A 26443-nucleotide genomic window follows, 5' to 3' on the forward strand; every position below is an offset into this window, starting at 1 on the left:
CCCTAGCATTCCCCTACATGTTCTTTCTTTCTTTTCCTTTTTTCTTTCCTCCCTCCCCCTCTCTCTCTCTGAGTTTTACCATTTATACTTTATATATTTTCAAGGTACATTAATAGATATACATTCAGTTAGAGTAATTCTATCTCCTGGCTGTGCTGAAATCTTAGTTGTCAACATTTATGTCTTTTTATCTCTACTTAGGATTTTGCCTCAGAATTTACTTTGTAAAGTTTGAGATATATATATATATATATATATATATATATATATATATATATATATATATATATATATATATTCCTGTTTCAACCCCTACTCTCACTCCCACTCCAAATAGAAAAACCCCATACACAACAAAGATAACAAAATCCAGATCAGCTTTTCAGCTATAAGGTTGCCTCTGAGGGCTTTTTCTTATTTAGTAATCAATGGGGGAGGTACTATCCCTATTCTAATTGGTACTGTTCACAGGCTGATAGTTCTGGGCTCTATAATTAAACAAGTGGAACAAGCCAAAGGAAGCAAACAAGACAGTAAGCAACAGTACTACTCCATGGCCTCTGCATCAGCTTTTGGGCCTAGGTTCCTGCCCTTTTGAATTTTTATCATGATTTCTATGATAATGAATGCTGATGTGAAATCTTAAGCCAAATAAACAAAATAAACACTTTCCTCCCCAAATTGCTTTGGTTATAGCATCACAGCAATAATTAAAGAGTCCTTTTTTTTATTCCATTTTGTCTCCACTCAGATACTTGGCAATAAGCCATTTGCTATCCATCCTAATGTTAGGTATTTTGCTTCCACAGCTGATCAGCCTGTCTGGGTTGCTCTGAGGGGAGAAGCTGCAATCTCTGGTTTAGCACCTCATAGTAAAAAACATCACAAGGCTAGGTAAAGCTGCCTATGTTCTATTTTGGCATGGATTGCACTTCTCTATGTCTCTGGAGAGAAAGGGAGAGATGCTTGTCTCTGTTCTTTGTTCTTAGCACTTTCAGAGTATGTGTTCACATGGTAAAAAGTTCACTACGAGTTAGCACATAAATTCAGGTCATAAATTGAATAAGAGGTTTATAACAGAGAATGTCTACATGTATATCCACAAGAAGTAATTATCTGGCTAGATATCCGTCATTTGTTATTAGCTTACAGGTTCATGGAAAATTAAAGACCATAACCAAGCTGTTGTTGAAGTTTTGTATAGATAAACCCAGTTATTATCTCCTGTTTTTGCATCTGTGGAATATGTCTTCTTTATGACCTTTGGTTTCTGGTTTTTATAACCCCTTGGAGTGTGTCCTAGGTTTTAGAAGTCTGTTGTTATCTCAGAAGATATTAGCAGTTCTGTTATAAAAGGGGCTTGTTTGTGTTGCCATTCTGAAATGATGGTGACCCTAGCATGCTAGTTAATTCTGCAGAAAAGATGTCCTTTCTTTTTTCATACTATCTGTGTCTGGGGTCTTCCTTCAGTGAATTTCAAACCCTTACATAGTAACCCTGACTAAGAGAGTGAAAGATTATGTACTGTGTCATATATGCCACTTTCTGTTTTGTAAAATATCGATTAATATGGTAATACTGCTCTGATTAGTGTATATAGGTTTTCATCTTTAAACTTTTAGTCCTTTCTACCCCTCTGTTTCCTTTTAATAGCATACATTGAAATTTTATTTTATTTTCTGAATATGTTTCCTTTTCTGTAGCATTTGGTTCATTTTGTTTATTGTTTTTAACTAATGAAATTATTTTTGTTCTTGTTATGTTCATATTATTTCAGCATATTTTCTGCTTCTATCTTGTGTTTTCCTGTATTGTTGTAAATTTATTAATTTGGTGATTTCTGTTTTCATTCTACAAATTTGAAAAAAATTAAAATTATATTATAGTTGCAGTAAAAATTACTTTGACTATGTACCCTGTAACTTTGAGAATTTTTTGTAATTCACTTGGATGATATAATCATTATGGAAATCCAAAAATGTAAGCAATTTTAATTATGTTAACTCCCTCCAAAGTCACAGATAACTATTAGCATGTATTTTAATTCCATATATTCTGAAAACTACTAGAATAGTGCTGCTTCACTTGTTCATATTATCAGGATATATTTGCATTTTTGACCTCATGTGGCTTTGAACAATCTGTTATTTGACTTTTATTTTTAAAATTTGGGGGATACATCGATTTCCTTCAATTTTCCTTATTTGTAAGGATTAACTCTTTAGGTTCTCATCTCACTTCATGGAGTTTTGCCAGGAACTTCATCCCTGACAGATTGTTTTTGTTGTTGTTTTTTTTTGTTGTTAGTTTGTTTTGTTTGTCTTAAAGATCTATTTTATTTATATGAGTACACTGTAGCTATTTTCAGACACACCAGAAGAAGGCATCGGATCCCATTATAGATGGTTGAGAGCTACCATGTGGTTGCTGAGAATTGAACCCAGGACCTCTGGAAGAGCAGTCAGTGCTCTTAACCACTGAACCATCTCTCCAGCCCCAACAGACTGTTTTATTTTTATCTCCTATATCTGTAAGCTTGTCAAAAGTTCTAATGAATCATCATCAATTCATTTATATTCAAAAGGCTGGATTGTGTGTGCACCCTTGAAACAAAAACAAAAACAAAAACAAAAAAAACAAAAACAAAAAACAAAAAAAAAATTCCAGTCCACTAGAAGTGTTTGCCAATGAGAATTCCAGATGGACCTCAGGAAATAGAATTTAAATGAAAAATTGTAAACTTTACTAAATAATTAAGTTTAGAGAAGCCATATAAAAACAGCTCAGTCAACTTAAAGGTAATAAAGACTTAAAGAGAAATGGTGTGATGCCCAAGAAAATACAAACACGTGGATGGCCAAATGACTAAAACAATCCAAGATTTCAAAAAGGAACTCAATAAAGAGATAGAACATTGAAGAGCACTTAAGCTGCTAAGATGGAACTGAAAAATCTAACCCAACTATGGAACACAAAGGAAAGTCTTATAAGTAGTAAATGAATCCAGAATATAGAATATAGATACAATATTCTGGAAGATACAATAGGGGATCTAGATGAAATAAGTAAAGAAAGTGGAAAAAATAGGAAAGAAATATATAAGAATTGTTGTACACCATAAGAAGACCAAACCTTAGACTTATAGGAATAGTTGTAGGAGAACAATCCTAAGTCTATGACATGGAACAGACCTTCAATAAGACTATAGAAGAAAACGTCCCCAAACTCGGGAAAGAAAGGCTCATACAGATAGAATAATAATAACACAGAAAATAGAAAATGCCATAAAAATATGCATGACAAACAATAGTTAAAACTCTAAGTATAAAGTGTATTGAAATATGAAAAGGAAAAAAATCACAAACAAAAGTAAACCCTTCAGAATAACAGCTGATTGGCTGACTAGTTTTCTCAATGAAAACTGTAATCTAGAAGAGCCTGGAGCATTCCAGCTCCTAAAAGACCAACTAGACTGATAAATCCAGCAAAACTATCTGCCATGTTGAAGGAAGGAAAAAAAAACAAACAAATGATCAAACAACTTTCCATGATAAAAATAGCCTAAAAATATTTCCAAACCAAACTAAAAGAAAATAAATCAAGAAAAATTGTATGAGTTGTATGAGCAACCTGCTATCCCAGGAAGGATATCCATTTTTTTTTTTGCCTTTTCAATCTGCTTTATTAGGTTCACAATATGTCATATGGACCTTCCCATGCAACTGATAACAAAAGAATTAACTGATAACAAAAGAGTAAAAAAACACAAGTTTCACACAAGCTGGTAACAAGACGAGATCTAAACAAAAGGAGCAACCTCAAAACTTGTACAACAGTACATCACAAATCAGAGGTCCCCATAGCATCTTCAGAGACAACCTCAGGACTCAGGGAATAAGGCAAAATTCATCATGGTGGTCATAGTGAGGGTCACCATGCTTATCAGGTCAGTGCTTATCTCCCGCAGCTGCCTTTCCCTCAACTTGCCCATGAGGTGTCTCATATCCTCCCCAAACCTTTGTACATTCTCCTCTTTCATCCTGGCCTGGGGGTCTCCAACCCTGTGCATCAGGTCCCATCTACAGTGGGCAATGGGCTGCCTAACGCGGAACTGCCTGTGACCTCCTCTAGGTGCACAATTTTTGCCAGCCTCAAAAGTGGGGGCCACAGATGGCTCCCTTTTGATGGTATCTTGCGGCTTTTCTTCCTTTTCCTCCTTTTTCTGATGGTCATTTTCCACATTGAGATTTCTTTGCTCCTTGATCTTTGGACTCCATTGCTCCTGGGCCTATCTTTGCCTTCTCCTCTTCCTAGTGATGCTCACCACCAGGTGTGCCGCGAAGCTTCTGGTCCTCAGACCTGCTCTGCTCTTCCTCCTCCTGCTTTCTGCGCTGCCCGGGAGCACGTGCTTGCGCCACCAGGAGCTGTGCCACTAGGAACAGGTACCTCCGTTAGGGATGGCCGGCTGGAGAGCAAGGATATCCATTCTTGCCCCACTTCTTCTCCCACCTTCATTAGACCTGTTAAACCTGATCCATACAAGGTGTTTACCCCTTCCTCCACTCATCTTTCCCTACTTGCTGAGTCCTCTGGTCATGGCAAGCTACTCTGAGCAGCCCTCTATCCCAGGCAGACATCCAATCTCACACCTCTCTGCTTACCTTCATCGGATCTGCAGCTTCTGAACCGTACAGACCTGCAGATCCAGAACCATACAACCTTAGGATAAACATTAGACGTCTGCCAAATCAGGACGATTGACGTTAACCCCCCTCCCAACACCTACTACAACAGGAACATCCAGGGACCAAAGCCATCCAGATGACTAAAGGTCCTTGTGAAAAGGCAATCAACAAAAGGCAGAACAAAATAACACCTTCAGAGCACAGCTGCCCTTGTACAGCAATCGCTGGATATTCTAACACAACTGAAGCACACAAAAATGACTTTAAATCAAATCTTATAAAGATAGTAGAAGCTTTTCAAGATGAAATGAAGAAATTCTTTAAAGAAATACAGAAAAATACAATCGAATAGGTAGTGGTCTTTAAAAAGGAAAGAAAGAAATCCCTTAAAGATGTACAGAAAAATACAATAAGACAGATGAAGAAAATACATAAAACTTTGTAAGACCTGAAAGTGGAAATAGAAGCAATAAAGAAAACACAAACTGAGGGAATACTGGAGATGAAAAACTTATGGAAAAGATGAGAAACAACAAATGCAAGCATCACCAACAGAATACAGGAGATAGAAGAGAGAATATCAGGTACTGAAGATACAATAGAAGAAATGCTTACATCAGTCCATCAGCCAAAGAAAATGTTAAATCTAAAATATTCCTGACAGAAAACATCCATAAAATCTGGGATACCATCAGAAGACCTTACATAAGAATAATAGTGATAGAAGAAGGTGAAGAGTTTCAGTTTCAAGGCCCAGAAAAAAATTCTCAACAAAATCATAAAGGAAAACTTTCCCAATCTCAAGTGAGAGATACCTATAAACATACAAGAAGCTTAAAGAACACAAATTAGACTAGATCAGAAAAGAAAATCCTCTCACCAGATAATACTCAAAACACACAATCTACAGAACAAAGAAAAAATATTAAATGTAGCAAGGGGAAAAAGACATACAAAGGCAGCCTTATCAGCATTACACATGACTTCTCAACAGACTCTAAAACCTAGAAGGGCCTGGACAGAGATATCTTGCAACTGCTAAAACAAAACAAAACAAAACAAACAAACAAAAAAACCCCACAGATGCCATCCTAGAATACTGTACCCAGCAAAACTCTCAATCACCATAGATGGAGAAAATAAGATATTTCAAGAAAAATCCAAATTCAAACTATATCTATCCACAAATATAGCTCTATAGAAAATACTAAAAGAAAAACCCCAACCCACGGATGATAACTATATCCAAGAAAACATAGGAAATAATTCCGTACCAGTAAATGCAAGGGAAGAGCACAGACACATACATATGTACATACACACACAACACACACACACATACACACACACACACACACACACACAAACTCAAACAAACAATAACACCACCAACATCAGAATAAAAAGAAATAAAAATCGCTGGTCATTAATATCTATTAATGAAAATGGACTCAATTTCCCAATAAAAAGACACAGGCTAACAGAATGTGGTAAATCAGGGTACATCCTTCTGCTGCATGCAACAATCACACCTCAGCAAGAAAGATAGATATTACCTCAGAATAATGGGCTGGAACATAGTTTTCCAAGCAAACAGACCCAAGAAGCAAGCTGGAGTAGCCATTCTAATATCTAATAAAACAGACTTTCAAGCAAAATTAATCAAAAGAGAAACTTCTTACTCATCAAAGGAAAAAATCTATCAAGATGACATCTCAATTCTGAACATCTATGCCCCAAACACAATGGCATCCACATTTGTAAAAGAAACATTGCTAAAGATTAACACACATCAAACCCCACACATTCATAGTTCAATATTTGAACACTCCATTCTTACCAATCTTCAGGTCACCCACACAAAAACTAAATAGAGAAATCATAAAACTAACAGATATTGTGAATGAAATGGATCTAATAGGCATCTATAGAGTATTTCACTCAAGAACAAAGGAATATATCTTTCTTTCAATACCTCATGAACCCTTCTTAAAAATTCACCATTTAGTCAGTCACAAAGTAAGACTCAACAGATACAAGAAATCTGAAATCATTCCTTGTATCTTATCAGACCACCATGTATTTAAAGCTGGACTTCAACAACAGGAGAAAACCAGAAGGCCTACGTAGTCATGGAAATTGAACAACTCTCTACTCAGTGATACTCTGTGTCAGGGAAGATATAAATAAATACTTTCAGAATTTAATGAAAATGAAGCACAACATACACCAATTTATGGGACACAGTGACAGCAGTGCTAAGAGGAAAGTTCATAGCACTAAGTACCTCCATAAAGAAATTAGAAAGTTCTCATACTAGCAATTGAATGCTCTAGAAAGAAAGGAGCAAACAATCCAAAGAGGAGTAGAAGACAGAAAGTCATTATAAGGGCTGAAATCAATCAGTTAGAAACAAAGAAAACAACTCAAATAATCAACAAATACAAGAGCTAATTTTTGTTTTTTGGTTTTTTGTTTGTTTGTTTTATTTGAGAAAATCTACATGATAGACAAACTCATAGCCTAACTAACCAAAAGACAGAGAGACACTATCCAAAGAAAATCAGAAGTGAAAAGAAAATGGAATCAAGTTGAAGACCCAGAAATAAAGCCACTCACCTATGGGTACTTGATTTACTAATAAAGATTCCAAAACCATACAATGGAAAAAAGGAAGCATCTTCAACAAATAGTGCTGCTCTAACTGGATGGCTCCATGTAGAAACAAATAGATCAATATTTTTCACCCTGCACAAAACTCAAATCCAAGTGGATCAAGGACCTCAACATAAAACTGGATACATTAAATCTCATAGGAGAAAAAGTGGGACATAGCCTTGAATGCATTTGTACAGGAGACAATTTCCTGAACAGAACACCAATGGCTCAGACTCTAAGAACAGCAATTGATTAATTGGGCCTCATGAAACTACAAAGCTTCTGTAAGGCAAAAGATACTGCCAATAAGACAAAATGGCAGTGTTAAGAATGGGAAACAATTTTCACTAACCCAACATCTAGCAGAGGGCTAATATACAACATTTATAAAGAACTCAAGAAGTTGTACACAAACAACTCAAATTACCCAATCTAAAAAAAAATGGGGCAAAGACCTAAACAGAGAATTCTCAAAGAGGAATCTCAAAAAGCAGAGAAGCACTTAGAGAAATGTTTAAAGTCCTTACTCATCAGGGAAAGGCAAATCAAAACAACTTTGAGATTGTACCCATCAGAATGGCTAAGATACTCAAGTGATGGCAAGGATGTAGAACAAGGGGAACACTCCTCCATTGCTGGTGGGATTACAATCTTGTACAGCCATTTTAGAACTCGATTTAGTGGTTTCTCAGAAAACTGAGAAATAGTTCTACCTCAAGACCCTAGCATACCACTTTGGGTATATACATAAAAGATGCTCCACCATCTCACAAAAACACTTGCTCAATTATGTCCATAGCAGCTTTATTAGTAATATTCAGACATATTAGTAATATTCAGACATAAACTAGATGTCCTTCAACTAAAGAATGGATAGAGAAAATGAAGTACATCTCCAAAATGGAATACTATTTAGCTATGAAAAAGCAATTTTACAGGTAATTTACATCATGAATTTTATAGAAAAATGGATACAATTTGAGAATATCATCCTGAGTGAGGTAATTCAGTCTCAAAAGAACATTCATGGTACATACTCACTTATAAAAGGATATTAACCATAAAATAAAGGATGTCCATGCCATACTCCACAGACCCAAGGAAACTGGACAGGAAGAAGGACACAAACAAAGATGCTTGAGTCTTACTTGGCAAGGGGAATGGAACGGTTGTTGAAGGCAGATAGAGGGAGGGAACTGAGTGGGAGAGGGAATCAGGAGGGGAGTAGGGGGCTAGGGACCTGGGTGTGGGGAGGTGTAGGGGGCTGTTTGGATGGCCATGTGAATCAATGGAAATCTGCAACTTTACTGGGGGAGGGGTAAGGTGGGGAAAGCATCTTTAAGAAGAGACAGAGACCTGGGATAGGGGAGGCAACCAAGAAACATTGAGGGTAACCTAAGCAGTGACTCAAAACATTTGTGTTGTGGGATCTGGGGAGGCTGCCTCCTGTGACTAAGTAGGAACTACAGTAGAGCCATAGAGACACCAACTCACCCTAAAACTTTTCACCCAAATTGTATCTTGTCTACAAGAAACTCAGGGATTGTGAATGGGACAGAGACTGAAGGAATGACCAACAAATAACTGGCCCAACTTGAGACCCATTCCATAGAAAAGCACTAATCCCTGACACTACTAATGATACTGTTATGAGTCTAACATGGCTGTCCTCTGAGAGGTTCACCCCATTAGCTAACTCAGGCAGATGCAGATACCCACAGCCCCTAAGGGAATAGTGACTCCAGAGGGGGACCAACACCTGGACCCTTGAGGCTCTCAGAGACTGAACCATCAACCAAAGAACATACATGGGATGGACCTAGACTTTTCCACATATATGTAGTAGATATGTAGCTTGGTCTTCGTGTGGGTCCCAAACAACTGGATCAGGGGCTATCTCAAAACTTGTTTCCTGTATGTGGGATATGTTCTTCTAGCTGGGCTGTCTTGTCAACGGAAGAGGAAGAACCTAGGCTGGCAGAGACTTGAAGTGGGGGGAGATAGCCAGGGGTTCCCCACCTGCTCAGAGAAGAAGTAGGGTGGCAATCTGTATACTAGAGGCTATCTGCAGAGATGTCTGGCCTGGCCAGGTGGGAGGCCTCAAGTGAAGGGGAAAGGGCATGAGCACAGAGGGGGAATTGCCTCATACACCTCTGCTGCTGCTCCTGCTACCATTGCTGTTGCTGTTCTAGTGCAGCTGCACCAGCTGCTCCTGTTTTTCTGAGACACTGCACTGGTTGTGCTGAACTGAGCTGGGCTGAGCCTGAGGAGGCCTGGCTAGCTGGCAAGGGGAGTACAGGGGAGCTTCTGGTGGTGAAAGCTTTGGGAGAGAAGTTCTCTTTCCAGGCAGTGTTTTAGCTCTTGTGACAGACAGATACTCTCAGATTGTGGAGTAATTCTTACACACCTTTATTCCTTCTGGATAGGATCTTATATACAGTTTTGGTGTGTGGGTTGTGTTCTGACAGTAGGTGCTTCCTATTGTATTGGTCTGAAATGTTAGAGACACCTCATCTACATATGTAGGGGCTTGGGGGATGCTTCTCCTACATGGCTGATGGTCACAATTGTTGTGGTTACAAGACAGGATCCTGATGACGGGAGTAGACAAAGCTCCTTTAGAGTCCCTGGCATTTCAGGCCTCGACGTTCTGAAGCTTCCTCTCATGCTCCACAGCCCCACAACTTCCACTTTCTTTTAATAAAGTAGAGGTGTCAGCAAAGTAACCATTTCTTATGTTGTGAACAGTTTGGTATTGAACCAAGACCTGATTGGTGGTGATCTTTGCAATGCTACTCATCTACTGCTTTACAAATTGAATGAGGCAAGGTGCCAAAAGAAGCAAGGCTCCAATGACTAACCTGAGACCATGGAGGAGAAGACGCCAAGCTACCAAGGGGTGAGAGTACCACAGAGTTGGGGAGTTGGGAGTATAACATGCCCAGATGTTAAATGAAATGGCCTCCCTGTTCAGCAGTCAGTACTCAGCAGTCTAGGGCTCTTCGGTTTTGGAGAACAACTCCTGCTAAGGAGGTTATCTGGCATTGAAGAGACTCAAGGCATGTGTAGTGGAGGCCATTACCTGGTCAAGCTTGTTCTGGAAGTTGCTGGCCAGATGTTGTGTTTGGACAAGGGCTGCTCCAGTGGTTCCCATCACACCCAGTGAAGCAGTGAGGCCTCATCCAATGAGCAGAGGAAAGAAGATCTCACTTTTCATTTTGCTTCCTCCCATCTGCAATGTGAATTCTTCAGGTTCATAGAGATAAACCTGGGGAACAATTATCAGAGGAGTGCAGGAGCCTTGGAAAGGGGGACTTAATACAGGCACCTGTAGTGCCTTTGCAACAGAGGAGAGCAGGAGGGTTAACACATACTAACTACTGAGTTGATGATGGTGATGTCACAGGAACATGTAAGATGGGGTTTTGCAGAGGGCTTTACAAGCTAAAGCAACAGGAAGCAGGGGTGGGTAGGTCAAAGAGAGGAATGTCTTGTGCTTCCTTGTGAGTAAGGGTCCATGGAGTTCATGAAGGGAAATGTTAATGGGAATAGTAGCTAATAATGGTCAGAAGAGAGAAGCATAGAAAAGGCATTGGGAGGAGATGGGATAGGTGGTTAAGGGAAGGAGGTCAGCTGCTTATTGGATGTACTGTTGCTAGGAGAGGGTAACTTGGAGTTCCTTCTGAGACTGTTTTTCCTGCTGGAGAATATCAACATGGGTAAAGACTGATTTGTAGGTGGGAACAAGCTCACGGGACATGCAGGTCAGGTATGGGATATTTGGCATAGCCGATAGGGTAAAGTTTATCCATGACTCCGGTTCGCCAACATTTATCTCATGGATCACTTATGAAGAGCTGAAAATGAGTTTCAAGGTTGGTGAGCATGGTGCTACCAAGGCTGGTGGATTCCGTTTTGCAGTTCAATATCTGCAACCTCCATGTGTGAAGACCTCCTGGAGACAGTCACCTGTGTTTCAGTAAGGAAAGCAGAGGAAAGGGCTGGCAATAGTGGAGATGGAATCGGCGTGTAAGGGGATCTCAGTCCTGGTCTGAAATCCTTTAAGTGGGCAATCTTGGGTTCCTATAACTTTGTGGTATCTATTGTAGGTTTCCCTGGCATAGAATCTCCAGTGGTAAGTGTTGGGAAGGCTATGGAGAGGCTGGCCAGTAGCAGAGTTAGTATGAAAAAATGACCAAAAAAAAAAAAAGCCATATGATTAGAGAGGGGAGCTTGTGAGGTCTCATGGCCTGGGCAGCAATCACCAGGCTATGAATGTCCTTTTAGGAGATCTTGCTGTCACTCTGGATGTGGTCTTTTCTCTGCCTCTTCCTCTTCCTCTGTCCTTGATCTGACAGTGAGAGGTGGGGCATTTTCTTGTTTGGTGGGGTGATATTTCTGACAGGAATCCCGATAAATTTAGGCTGGTCCTGTGGAAAACCACAAAGGAACCCCTCCTTGTTATAAGGAAAGGGTCTAGTCCCTTCCAAATTTCATCCAAACGATCATGCCATCATACTAGGATGGGGAATTGTTGTGTACCAGTGGAGCGAGAAAGCAGGGTGTTTGGAGTCTTTGTAGATGCTAAATATGTTTAATGTAGTCAGAGCCATCATTCCTTGTATATTGGGGCATAGGTGGTTGTCTTTTGTTTTAGAAGTTGGCCTTTTAGGGTTTGATGTGTTCTTTCTATTATTCTTTGGCCCCGAGGGAGCAAGGGGGAGGCGGGATAAGCGGGCATGAAGTCCCTTTATATTTCTGAGTGTGTACAAAGGAAATTAGTCTACTTGCTCAGTAGAGGTTATGAATGTCCTGTTGAGGCTGTGTAGTCAGGGAGTGCATTTCCCTCAGATATGGAACCTGGAAGTGGACTGTGAGATCATGTGGGTTATGAGCATAGCAACTACACGAACAGATAATATAGGAAGGTGAGCCCCTCCCTTAACTCTGGAGACAAGCAACCTATCCTTTCCTCTTGTGCTTTCATTAGATGTCATTGCATGGACTTGAACAAGCTGAAGGGGCAACTGAAGCCTCCTGGCTAGAGCTACTCCCTGGTGTTTGATGAAGGTCCCCCCTGGACCCTGTCTTAATCCCAACGGGAGTTGTCAAAGACTCTCTAACTTCTCCTTATAACAAAAACAAAAACCTGGCAATGCAGCAGCCACTTTAAAAGCCATAGGGCAGCTGTCAATTCTTAAATCGGCAGGAAGGCTTAGTGTTTTGGACCTATGTGGAGTTCCCCAAAGCCAATAGGCTAAGGGAATGTTCCCATTAGACAAATGTTTCTCTTCTTTTCTGTCATGGGCAACTGGTCATCGCATAAAAAATCCCCCAGGCCAGAGAGATATGTGCCCTATGAAAATCCTACAGAATAAAAATAGCCATAAACCAAGCTTCCTTGTTTTGGGAGGAATTCCTTCATATAGCTCCATGTATGGCCAATGACAATATTCATAGGCCAGCTAGCTCAGTCGGTAGAACATGAGACTCTTAATCTCAGGGTTGTGGGTTCATGCCCTACGTTGGGTGCCAGATGCTAGTCTGTGTATTGGTGACTATCTGCAGAGATCTCTGACCTGGCTAGGTTGGAGGGTTCAAGTGAAGGGAAAACGCCATGAGCAGAAGGAGGAATTGCCTCCGGTTCAGCTGCTGCTGCTACCACCTCTGGTGCTGCTGCTCTGGTGCTGATGCCTCAGCGGCTGCTGTTGCTCCTAGATGCTGCACTGGATGTGCTGAACTGAGCTGGGTTGAGCTGGGGGTTGGCTATCTGGCAAGAAGAGTGCAGGGCAGTTTTGCTGGTCAAAGCTTTGACAGAGCAGTTCTTTTTCCCAGGGAGTGCTACAGTTCTTGTGACAGATGATCTCAGAGTATGGAGTAATTCTCACACACCTTTATTCCTTTTGGATAAGATCTTATATTCATTTTTGAGGTGTGTTGTGGTGTGTCAGTAGGTACTGCCTATTGACTTGCTCTGAGATCTTAGGAATGCCTCATCTACATATGCAGGGACTTAGGGGTACTGCTCCTACATGACTGATGGTCACAGTTCTCTCTATGGAGGGCTGTGGCTAAATGACAGGGGCCTGATACCAGGAGTAGGTGAAGCTCCTATTGTCTCTTCAGGGTGCCTTAGTTTGACCTCTCTAAGCTTTTTCTCAATATCTACCACCCCTCAGGGGAGGGAAGATAGGGGGAAGTATTGTGGGAGGGGCTGACCAGGAGGGGCCAGTAAGCAAGATATAAAATGAATAAGTAAAAATAAATAAATAAATAAATAAATAAATAAGTAAGTAAGTAAGTAAATAAATCAAAGGATATTTGAGGTTGAAGAAAGGAAATGAACATAGCCTTGAGACTGTAGGAGGAAACAAAAAGCCATTATTATTAAAAGTCAGAGTACCACTAAGAACTTAACAACATCAACAATCAATAACATAAGGACTACCACACAAATACTTCAATAAAATCTTTAACTATTAATGACCTCAATTCTCTAGTCAAAAGCACAGTTTTGGCTGAATGGATCAAGAAACAAAATCTACTTATCTGTGGCTCCAAGAAACAAAATCCACTTATCTGTGGTCTGTAAAAACAATATCTTAAAGTAAGGCATTACCTTAGACTGAAAAGGTAGGAAAATATATTCCAATGAAATGGGAACAAGATGCAAGTAGGTGTTGGTACCCTTCTGTCTAGCAAAACAGACTTCAAACTGAAATAATCTAAGGAGATAAACACTGCATGCTAATTAGGTTAATTAATTAAACAATTAAGTAAACTAGTTAATTAAACAGTTAATCAAGAAGTCCGTAATGTCCTAATTATATATGCAGCAAAATATCGTATGCCAAATTTCATAGAAAAGATTCTATTGGACTTAAAGACACAGAGTAACATTAGTGGATCAATATTAGGTGATTTTGGTATCCCACTTTTTCCAATAGACAGGTTATCTGAACAAAAAAATTAGATAGGGAAACATCAGAATTAAATGACATCATATGAATGGACTTAACAGATGTCTCTAGAATATTTGATCCAAATAATGAAGAATACAAAATTCAATTCAGCAGCACATTGAATTTCTCTAAAATAGACTATACCCTGGAATATAAAACAAACATTTACAAAATCACTGATGAATGAAATACCTTGGTGTATTCTATCAGACCATAATTCAGTAAAACTTAATTTGCTAGTAAATAGATATATATTCATATATAAACTCAGGAAGATTAAATAACTTATTATGAATGAGTGGAGAAAGAAGAAATCAAGAGAGAAGTAAGAAAAGAAAAAAAATAAGTTCCCTGAAATAAAATAAAACGTAAAGAGCAAAATCTCTGAGACACATAAAAAATAATCCCATGAAGAAGATTTATACTTCTAAGTCCTACATTTAAATACCAGAGCACAAATAAATGAATTAATAATTTCACTCAAAATTTTGGAAAAACCAACCAAAGCAAGTGAAATCTTAATGTAGTTAATCATGAGAAATAATAAAGAAAACAATATAAACAATAAACAAATATAAACAATTGTTTATTGTTTTAATTATTTATTAAAACAATAAAAGAATCAACAAATCTATTAGATGGTTCTTTGAGAAGATAAACAAGGTTAAGAGACCCTTGGCCTAACCAAGCAAATTAAAGAAAGAAAGGACTCTAATAGAATCTGAAATGAATAGGGAAGCCTTGCAACAGAAACCAAAGCAATTCAAAATAAGGGGATACTTTAAAATGTGAACTCCATTTAACTGCAAGTTCAAAAAATGGATGAATTTTAAGATTCAGTCGCATAACCAAAATTACAGCAAGAAGAAGTCAACAGTCTCAATTAACCCATAAAAATCTGGAAATTAAAATAGTGATACAAAGTCTTCTAACTAAAATATATCCAGGGCCTGATAGAATCACGGTAGAACTGAACAAGAATTTTAAAAAATTATCTAGGGCTAATCATTCTTAAATTAGTCAAAGAAATAGGAACAGAAGGCTCATCCCTAAAGTCCTTCAATGAAGCAAAGATCACTCTAATATTAAACAAGGTAAAGCTACAAGAAATCTACAGGTCAACAACAATGATGAATATAGATTCAAAAAATTCAAGCAAAAAGAATACAGATATCCATCAAAAAGATTATCCCCCATGACCACATGGCTTTATTTATCCTTGAAAAACAAGGGAAGTTCAATATATGCAAGACAATAAATGTAATAAATCTGATAAGATGATTTGAAGGGGAAAAGTCCATCTATTGAGATGACCAATAATAGAGCAAAAAACCATGACAAAATCTATCATGAACTCATTTTAAATATTTTGAGAAACTAGGACTAGAGAGAAAACATATTAACATAAAAAAGCTATATATGAGAAAGGCACAGCAAACATCATACTAAATCGAGAACAACTTAAAGCAATGCCATCCAAATCAGGAATGAGACAAAGTTGTTCACTATCTTCAGTCTTTTTCAATATCATTCTAGAAGTATGGAGTAAAGCGAGAGAAAGAAATTAAAAGGATACAAATAGGAAAAAAGAAGTAAAAATATTCCCGTTTGCAGATGACATGATATTTTACACAAGAGATGCCAAAAATTTTACGAGCAAATTACTACTAGAAACAATAAAAGTCACCAATACGGCATGATATAAAATCAACTTGTACAAATCAACAGCTTTTCTGTATGCCACCAACACAGATAAAAAGAAAGTTCAGGGCCATGCTCCTACTCACAGCAACATCAAAGAAAATATAGCAAAGGCAGTCAAAGAATGTTACAATGAGAAGTTTACACGTCTAAAGATAGAGAATAGTATAAAATGGAAAGACATGCTCATGACTTGGTAGATTTAATTTTGAGTTTGATCATTTAATCAAGCACTATTTACACATTCAATGCAACCTGAAATAAAATCCTTATCTCATTTTCATAAAAATAGTGGGAAAAAAACTAACCTAAAAGTCATATGGAAACATAAAATACCACAGATATCCCAAAACAATGCTGAGCTAAAAGAACAATGCTAGAAAGATTACCAATTCATATTTCAAAGTGTATCATCAGCCATAAAAAAACATTGCACTGGCATAAAAAATATATGCAAACCAATGCAATAATATTGAAAGCATGAAGATGAGTGTATGTAATTTCAGTCATTTATATTCAACATAGATGTCAAAAATATTCACTGGAGAAAACTGGTACAGTGAAAACTGAATGTTGACATGGAGAAGAATGAAACTGACACATATCCATCAGCTTTCACAAAACCAAACCAAATCAAACCAAACCAAACCAAAACCAAAACCAAAAAATAAACCCCAAAACATAACTCTAAATGAGTCAAAGACCTAAACATAAAACCTGAAATATTGAGGGATGGGAGAGAGGGCTCAGCTGTTAATGACACTGAATGCTCCTCCAGAGGCCCTGAGTTAAATTTCTAGCAACCACATGGTAGCTCACCAAAATTTGATCGGATGCCTTCTTCTGGAATGTTAGAAGACAGTGACAGTGTATTCATACACAAAATAAATAAATCTTAAAACAAACAAAACAAGAAAACCCCTGAAATGCTGAAACTGCTAAAAGAAAACATAGGTAGATGTAGGAATGCTTTTGTAGGAGGATGTTCGGAGACTACAGGAATATGAATCTATTTGCCCAAGAATTAATGTCAACAGCTGTCAAGTGGTCATCTATAAAACTCAGCACAGCAAAGTAATCAATTAACCAGAATCAACTGAAGAGGAAGCCCACAGAATGAGAGAATCTATGCAAGAATCTATACTATCTAAACTTCTGACAGACAATTAATATCCAGAAAACATACAATACTTAAAAAGCAGAGAAAAATTAACAACCCATTCAAAAATGGGCCTGAAACCCAAATAGAGAGTTCTCAAAAGAAGGAAAACAATAGATGAGAAATACTACAAAAAATTTTATGTCCCTAGCATTCAGAGAAATGCACATAGAAAAAAAGTAGATTTCCTCTTACCCCATCCAAGATTATGGCAACTCAAAATAACAACAGAAAAAACGACCAACATATACTGAAGGGGTTGTCAGCAAAAGGGAACCTGCAATTCATTGCTGGTGAGATTGCAAACTAGTTCAGCCTCCCTTTCTAGAAATCAGTGTGAAGAATCTTTAAAATGGTAAAAGTAAACCATATGACACAGGTTTACTACTCCTTGGCATATTTCCAAAGGACTTGACATCCTACTCCACAGATACTTGGTCAGCCATATTCATTACTTCTCTATTCACAGTAGCTAGGAAATAGAAGAGAAAAACTTACATATTCATTTACTGATGAATACATAATCAAAATGTGGTCCACATAATGATGGTATTCTTTTCAGTGGTAAAGAAAAATAAAATTTGCATGTACAAGAGATTGTATTGAGTGAAGGAACCCATACTCAGAAAGAAATATATCACATTTTCTCCTTCATCTGAGGTTCCTAGTTCTAAATTTTCAGATCTGAGTATATAACCCGGAGTAACTTTAGAAGCTAGTAAAGTAAAAAGTACCATTGTGAAGGAAGCAAAGCAGAGACAATAGTAGGGTATAAATGAAATGAACAGGAAAAGGGGAAGCATAAAGAGGCTCTAATTAGTAATGGGTGAAGATACGTAGAAAAGATGGAGGGAGAAGGGTAAAATAGCGATACAGATGTATAAAAAGATCATAAGAAATCATATTAATTACCTATCTAAAATATCTGTAATACATTTAAGTTAGTATACAAATATACATATGCAGTTTAAATGGGAATTTCTCATGCGGGATGACAGTACTCCCTCCAAGAGCCATAACAAAATCTCAATACTGGGCATGAGAAGCAACTCTTTTTAGTTGTTGGTCATTGTTAACAGAGAGTCTTCCCAAACAGTATAAGCTATTACTTTTGCCCTTAATTGTCCACCATGTACTTCAAAAACAGGGCACAACAGACTCTGATATGTACCATATGCCAATATCTGAACTGCATAGGATGGAGAACAACCAAGGATGCTTATGCTATGGGTCTAGTGTGAGTGAGATCCTGATTCAATCAACTGTATTACCAGGAGAGAAATTCAGTTAAACTATTTTACCTTGAGAAAAAAATCACAACAAAAACACAAGCATGTGTGTACACACACACACACACACACACACACACACACACACACACACTTACTCACACACATATCACTTTGTTTAGATTGTAATTCTATTAATTTTTAAGTTGTGAAACATGGGCCAATTACTCACCTCTTACTATAAATTCAATTTGCTAATATACAAAATGTATACTAGCCATGTCTGTTGCCCAGCAATTTTGTCAAAAGGCAAGTTTGAACTTGAACAACTGTGTGTGTGTGTGTGTGTGTGTGTGTGTGTGTGTGTGTGTGTATGTGTGTGTGTTATCTGTGGGTTCAAGGGAAGCTGGGTCAGGGCTGGTAGTGTGACCTGTTCTAGGAGCTTAGGCAGGATAGTAAAAGATACATACAACACATTACTACTGCAGAAACTTGATGTTAATTATTCAAATTTATAGATTTGATCAGTATCCTAAAAAAATAAGTAAAAGCAACAGGAAAGACATTGCTGTGAATGATATTTGTCTTACTACTGTTAAAATGTTTGGTCTTTGTATTCTAATACTACAAAACAAAAACGTAAGCTTTAATAATAAAGTTCTGCAGCAATGGTAAGAGTTTACAGAGAAAAAGATCATTTCAGCAGTAGAATTTTGTATTCTGCATATATCGGTGTCAAGTAAGATTTAAAAATTAAATATTACCTTAACATTACATATAATATTAATAATTATTGATTAACCAGATGTCTTCTTTTAAAGATTCATTCATTTTATGTATATGAATACACCGTTGCTCTCTTCAGTCACACCAGAACAAGGAGGACATTAGATCCCATTACAGATGGTTGTGAGCCATGATATTATTGCTAAGAATTGAGCTCAAGATCTCTGGAAGAGCAGTCAGTGCTCTTAACTACTGATCATCTCTCCAGACCCTAGATGTATTCTTGTGAGCTTGAAGGAACCCAATAAGTGTACCATTTTTAATACTAAATTTTTTAATCAACATATTTGGATTAAAAAATTAAGAGCCCCAAACCAATAAATATATTAAGATATTAAACATATGGATGCAGTGTGACTCTTTTATTGATTCGAATGGAACTATTTCATTCAGAATAGTTCAGATTATCATTATAGCAGTAGTATTGGTGATGTCAGTGGCAGTAGTAGCAGGAGGAGGATGAGGGGAGGAGGATGAAGAGGAGGATGAAGAGGAAGATGAAGAGGAGGATAAAGAGGAGGAGGAGGAGGAGGAGAAGGGGAGGAGGTGGTGTTTAGTCAAATACTTCTCTTTTCCACTGACTTCCCAAATTAACATAAGCACAAAGAGATTGAAATAACCAAGGGAGGTCAAATAAAGTTTGATAGGATTTGCAGGCTTTTGCTCAAGTAATTAAAAAAACATTGTTGTATGAATTTGTGTGTGTATACACATGCATATTCATGCCATGGCATATCTGTGCATCACAGTCATTTTTGTAATTGGGTTCTCTCCTTCTACCATGTGAATTCCAGACATTGAAACTTAGGTCTCCAGGTTTGGTAGCAAGGTGTCTTCCAAACTTATTGTGCATTCCTGGCTATTTGAGTAGTTAGTAGGATTATTGTTGAATGAGTCATGAATTTAAGAGAATTTCATAGACTATTATGATCAGAACCTCAAGTTGAGATAAAATATTTTATAACTTATTTAATTTTTGAAATTCAGACTTCTTAGGTAAACTACCTGATTTTTTGTCTCCATTAAATTCTATAAAGCATGTCTGTATGTTGTATAGTTTTACATAATTTGAATAGAATAATGGCGAAAACCAACTACTTTATTATATTATCTAAGTAACGGAGAATCTCCTCAGACACTGACTATAGTTCTTAACTATTTTCTTTTACTATTTTTACATTAACAAAGGCTGATTAAATCATTCATTTTTTGAGGAATTACTCTAGTTTAGGTAGGTGTTAATATGAGGAAAGAGGAAAAGTCAAGAACACTTCTCTCTCAAAAAGTGTAGAGGGAGAAAGTCAGTCATACATCAACACCATACAACAAGTGGCAGGATGGAAAGAAGTACTACAGAGGCAGAAGCAATGAACCTTGGGAAGATCAGAAAGGCTGTTCAGAGAGGTGCTTGGACATGTCTAGAAAGAAGGAAGTACATGCTTAAGGGCTCTAAGCAACTGGCAAATGTTTAAGTATTGTTTAAGCAATAGTTTTATTGTGGTGTATAGGAAGATAGGTATGGAAGAAAGGCAGGGTCTAGGTCAAATAGGTCTTGTTCTCAGATTTTAGATCCATATTAGAAACTTATGGTGAATCACTGTTACAAAAAGAAAATATGTGATCAAACACACACACACACACACACACACACACACACACACACACACACACACACACACACAAAACCCAAACAAACCAAAACCCCCAAAAAACTGTGTGAACAATGCCAAAATGTGGGTTACAGTTTTGTTTTGCTCTTTGTTTTGGTTATTTATTTACATTTTAAATGTTGTCCCCTTCCTGGTTTCTGGTTCTCAAACCTACCATCCCCTCTCCACTTGCCCTGCCTCTATGAGGGTGCTTCCCCACCCGCCCACAGGAACAAGTGCCTTTCTTCCCATTGTTGCCAGATAAGTCAATCCTCTGTACATATGTAGCTGGAGCCATGGTTCCCCCCATGTGTACTCTTTGGTTAATGGTTTAGTCCCTGGGTGCTCTGAGCAGTCAGGTTAGTTGATATTGTTCTTTCTATGTTGTTGCAATCTCTTTCAGCTTCTTTAGTCCTTCCCCTAACTCTTCCATTGGCGTCCCCAGGCTCAGTCTGATGGTTGGATGTGAGTATTTGCATCTGTATAAGTCAGGCTCTGTCAGGGCCTCTTAGAGGACAGCTATACCAAGCTCCTGTCAGGAAATACTTCTTAGCATCAGCTATAATGTCTAGGTTTCTGCAGATAGGATGGATCGGTAGGTGGGAGATCTCTGGATGGCCTTTACTTCAGTCTCTACTCGATTCTTTATCCCTGAATTTCCTTTAGACAGGAACAATTTTGGGTTAAAATTGTTGAGATGAGTGGGTGGCCCCATCTCTCAATCGGGGATTGTGCCTATCCACTAGATATGGTCTCTACAGGTTCTATCTCCACTTTGTTGGGATTTCAGCTAATATCATTCACATTGGGTCCTGGGAATCTCTTGCTTCTCTGGCATCTTGGACTTTCTAGTGGCTACTCCTAGTTCCCCATCCCTCACTGCTACACACCTCTGTTTAATTTCCAGAACATTTGTATTTCTTTCCAGTCTCCTGCCACACTTATCCTGCTCCCCCTTTCCCTCCCCCTCCTCTCTGCCCCCCAGGTCCTTCCCTGCCCCTACCTCCTGTGATTATTTTGTTCCCCCTTCTAAGTAGAAATGTAGCATCCATACTTTGGTCTTCCTCCTTCTTGAGCTTCATATGGTCTGTGAGTTGTATCATGGATATTCCAAGGTTTTGGGCTAATATCAGTGAGTATATACCATGTGTGTTCCTTTGTGACTAGGTTACCTCACTCAGGATGACATTTTCTAGTTCCATCCATTTGCCTATGAATTTCATGAAGTCATTGTTTTTAATAGCTGAGTAGTACTCCATTTTGTAGATGTACCACATTTTCAGTATCCATTCCTCTGTTGAAGGGCATCTGGGTTCGTTCCAGTTTCTGGCTATTATAACTAAAGCTCCTATGAACATAGAGGAGCATGTGTCCTTATTATTTGTTGGAGCATCTTTTAGGTATATGTTCAGAAGTGGTATTGCTGGGTCCTAGGTAGAACTATTTCTAATTTTCTGAGGAATTGCCAGAATGTACCAGCTTGCAATCTCAGTAACAATGGAGGAGTGTTCCAATTTCTCCACATCCTAGCCAGCATCTGCTGTCACCTGACTTTTTGATCTTAGCCATTCTGACTGGTGTGAGGTGGAATCTCAGGGTTGTTTTGATTTGCATTTCCCTGATGACTTAGGATGTTGAACATTACTTTAGATGCATGCTTCTAGGCCATTTAATATTCCTCAAAAAATTGAGAATTTTTTGTTTAGCTCTGTACAGCATTTTTTAATAGGGTTATTTGGTTCTCTTGAGTCTAACTTCTTGAATTCTTTGTATATATTGGATATTAGCCCTCTATCAGATGTAGGGTGGGTAAAGATCTTTCCCCAATCGGTAGGTTGCTAGTTTGACCTAATGACAGTATCCTTTGTCTTATAGAAGCTTTTCAACTTTATGAGATTCCATTTGTCTATAGTTGTTCTTAAATCTTTAGCCATTGTTATTCTGTTGAAGAAATTTTCCCCTGATCGTTTTTTTAATGTTGGGTATTTATACTGTTTCTTGATGATTTTTTTATTCCAGCTCAGGAGTAACAGATAAATATTAGTTGACACCTTCAAAACCATACAAGTGGTCAACTGCTCTAAAAAACTTTTATAGGCCTGATTTTTTTCTTAAACTGACTTATTGAACATATGTACAGAAATTGCCTTGTATTGTTTCACAGCGACCATGTTGTTCTGAGTTAAATAGTAGACACTAAGTTTGTTTATAGCATGGCTATGCTTATACACTTACATGGTTCTTTTATATTTGAAATGAGAAAATATTTCAAATTATTGAGTCTCACTTAGACTTTATTGCACACGTATATACCAAGTAGCTTTTCCTAGAAAAGGTGTTTGAAAAAAGATACAAGCTTGATAATGGAAAACATACTTTTCCTGAGAAGTATGCAAATATGTTGTCAGGAATCATTCATGCTAATAATTTTTGGCATAAACATCATTGCTTTCTCCATTTCCCTTTAAGATAGTCTCTCTTTACAGTGAGACCTTCCATAGAACTCTAGATTTCCCTATGTTGGGGTTTCAGGCATGCACCCTTATGTTAGCATTAATGTTTCTAAATTTTAAAAATAATAAATTGAAATACATGAAGTCCTGATCATCAGAGGCCCATATAAGAATATATATTTAACGTTAAGTAAATAATTTTTTCAGTTTGGTATGATAAATTGGGATTCTCCACGATCTCCGTATAGAACTTGATTGGCATTTGGATATCTATATCCTTCAAACTTTTAAGCTTTTTAGAACTCTGCGGTGTTGGCTATATTTTGACAATTCACATTACTTACTAGAAAATTTCCTTTTTTTCCCAGACAACTTCTATTTAGAAGTGAATAGCTGAAAGCATCTTTCCGCTGCAATACTTTACTTTTCTTAGTAGTCTAATGATCTTCGTTTTGGTTTTGTATTTTAATAATTTGCAAAGATAACTCTTTAAAAGGTTACATTTGTTACTAGCTCTTTTCATATAATACAATGGTATTCCAAATGAGGATTTTTAATGAAGAAAAAAAAATAAGAATAGAAAAATTTTAAAGTATCTTACAATCTGACTGAACAGTTGCACTTATTTTTCGTGCAATAGTTTACACCTCCTGCCCCTGCTTATTTTTTAAGTTTTAAAAAATAGCAAGCCTTTAATCCCATCATTCAGAAAGCAGAAGCAGGTGAATTTCTGAATTGAAGGCCAGAATGGTCTACAGAGTGGGCTCCAGAACAGCCAGGGCTTCAGAGAGAAATTGTTTTGAAAAACAAAGAAACAAACAAACAAAAAAACCCAAAAATAGCTGTTTATAGTGGGGAGATGTATATGTATCCATTTATAGGAGTTGCAAGAAACAGAAAAGCACATTGCTACATGTGATTGTTACATTTTGAGTACTAGATGATTAAGGCTTACAAAGTTGCAAGCCAGAAAATAACGTGTCAGCCAGTCTGTAATAATTTGAGTGTCAAAACCATTAACAACAACAACAACAACAGCAAAAAACCTAAGTAAACCATCACTTTGGTACCAAGAAGTCACATGGCTCTAAAAGAGTTCAGGTCTTCTGCATATCAAAATTAGTCTCTATCCATGTGGGATCAAGCAGGGATTCACTCAGTTGACAATCTACTGGAAGACACCACTGGTTAGGCTTTTACCTACTAGTTTGGTAAACCAGTGACAAATCCTGTCCTGGCAGAGGCCTAAGCGGATGACCTTGTTTACTGGAAGGTTGCTCACTCTCGGGTTCCTGCAAAAAAGTCGTAGGGGTCAGCCATAACAACTAAATACTTCTAAGGTTCTTTATTCTGCCAGTAGGCAATACCCTCTCAGCCTATTCGACCCTCTGACTCCGAGGCTATCCTCGGCTGGCTAGCCCTGTCAGCTCTCCCGAGTACACCGAAGACAATGGTCTATAGATTGGGTAAAAGGAGCATAGGCTAAAAACACCAAGCCTCTCTCAGCCCTGTCTCAAGATGGCGACCGTGCTGGCCAGCTTCCACCTAGCCCAAAGCCATCTCCCTTTCCCAAAGGCACCCGCGCCAAGAGCGAAGGCGAACTAGAGTAGGGCCCTGCAGAGATGCAATCCGGGCGGGGCGGAGACAGTCGTCGTCCCACGCACGCGCGAGCTCGCCTAGTCTCCCGCCTCCGGACTTGGAGCCCTCCGCCGGCAGGGTGGCGCGCGCTGCCTGTCGGGATACTCGGTCCGCCCACCTAGTCTTCTCGTCCTCGTTCGCGAGATCCGTGTTTCTCCCAAGATGGTGGCGCTCCTCTTTGGGTGACTACAGGAGACGACAGGGCCTTTCGTCTTCGCAAGTACCTCGCCGCCCCTCCTGCGTTCGCTCGCGCACCGGGCCACGCAGCTGTTCACCGCCTCATCACGACTCTCCTCGTTCGACCAGTCGCGGACGGTGGCGCCTCCTTCTGCTTCTCTTCGGAGTTGCTCGCCACCCTCGCCCCCCACCGTGGACAGATCGCGGCAGCAGCCGTTCAGCGCCGACTTCAAGGTTGCCCAGGCGCCCGGCCTCCCGGCCTCAGTTTCCTGAGGAGAAGCGCGGGTCCCGCATGAGACCCGGCGGTGGCGCCAGCGAAAGGGAACGAGGCGGTGGCGGGCGGCGGCGGTGGACGAGGGCGACAAGGACCAGTGAGGCGGCCGCAGCTGCGAGGGCCGCAGCCCACGCGCGGGGGCGAGGACAGGTCAGTGCTGCTGCGGCCGCGGCCTGCCCGGCGCGCTCCCTCTGGTCTGTACCGCCGGTCCCCTCGTCACCCTCCAGGCCGCGCTGACAGGGTAGGCGCCTGGGCCCTCACCCGCCTCCGTGAGCGAGTGCTTGGGCGCGTGGTCTGGAGGGGCCGGTGCCAGGACTAGGCCCTGGTGGCTGCGGCTGCTGCAGCCTTAACTGTCAGTGCTGGCTGAGCGCAAGAGGGAGGGTTTTGTCACCCGCGGGTACCCGAGTGGGCCCGGGGTGGGGCGGACGTGCAGGGCGTCGAGATTGGGGCCTCATCTAAGCAGGGATCGGAGAGCCAGCCGTGGCTTCAGGCTGCAAAAGGAAGTCCTTTTCCTCCAAAGGGGCGCTCTGGTGGGGAAGACATATTTAGAAGTGTGCTTAGTGGGTTGGGGTATTGTAGGGGGTGGATTGGAAGGAAGACGGATGAAGCGGCACATCAAGCCCAAGGATTGCGCTGTGGTTTTATTCGTGTGCTGCGTCTGGTAGGATTCAGTAGTTGAACGTGAGTTACTGGATTCCTCAGAAACTGCTGTGTTAATTTTAAATGCAAACCTGTAAGCAGTTGGTCTCCTCCTCTTCTCCCCTCCCCCTTTTCAGTTGAGAAAATGAAAAGGACGTTTTCCCCATTTTGATGCGGAGGCTTTTTGTTGGAAGAGTCAGAGTTGAATGTGCTATAATTGCGTTAGCCTTAAAAATAAAAAATATAATTTTAATAAGACTTTTTCACATTTAGAATCCTCTAAAGACAATTTTACGTCAATTTTTTTTTATGTCTTTTGAGGATACTGAAATAGACAAAATCTCTTTGGGTTTGTATTAAGTAGCTAGTGTACTGTTGCAAATGTTAACCAAATAGTATATGGGATGTGTGATCCACAATTATCTAATGTCGC

General features: G+C 39.1%; 2 protein-coding genes across 13 annotated transcripts in view; one reads left to right on the forward strand and one right to left on the reverse strand.

Moving 5' to 3' along the window:
* Positions 1-237: 237 nt before the first annotated feature.
* Positions 238-21772, reverse strand: LOC100912195 (protein BEX1-like). Its single transcript, XM_063278646.1, is given in 3 exon segments — positions 238-3932; positions 3935-4249; positions 4251-21772. Coding segments are annotated over 3 exon segments (387 nt in total). The 5' UTR covers positions 4278-21772; the 3' UTR covers positions 238-3887.
* Positions 21773-23111: 1339 nt separating this feature from the next.
* Ube3a (ubiquitin protein ligase E3A) overlaps positions 23112-26443 on the forward strand; it is a 92854-nt gene continuing 89522 nt past the window's right edge. For 6 of the 12 annotated variants that reach the window (XR_005487990.2, XR_005488019.2, XM_039082286.2 and 3 more), the window contains exon 1: positions 23112-25521. The gene's annotated coding sequence lies outside the window, so the exon portion shown is untranslated. 12 annotated transcript variants of the gene reach the window in all.

This window comes from Rattus norvegicus, chromosome 1, assembly GCF_036323735.1.
Source record: "Rattus norvegicus strain BN/NHsdMcwi chromosome 1, GRCr8, whole genome shotgun sequence".
Taxonomy (NCBI): Eukaryota; Metazoa; Chordata; class Mammalia; order Rodentia; family Muridae; genus Rattus; species Rattus norvegicus.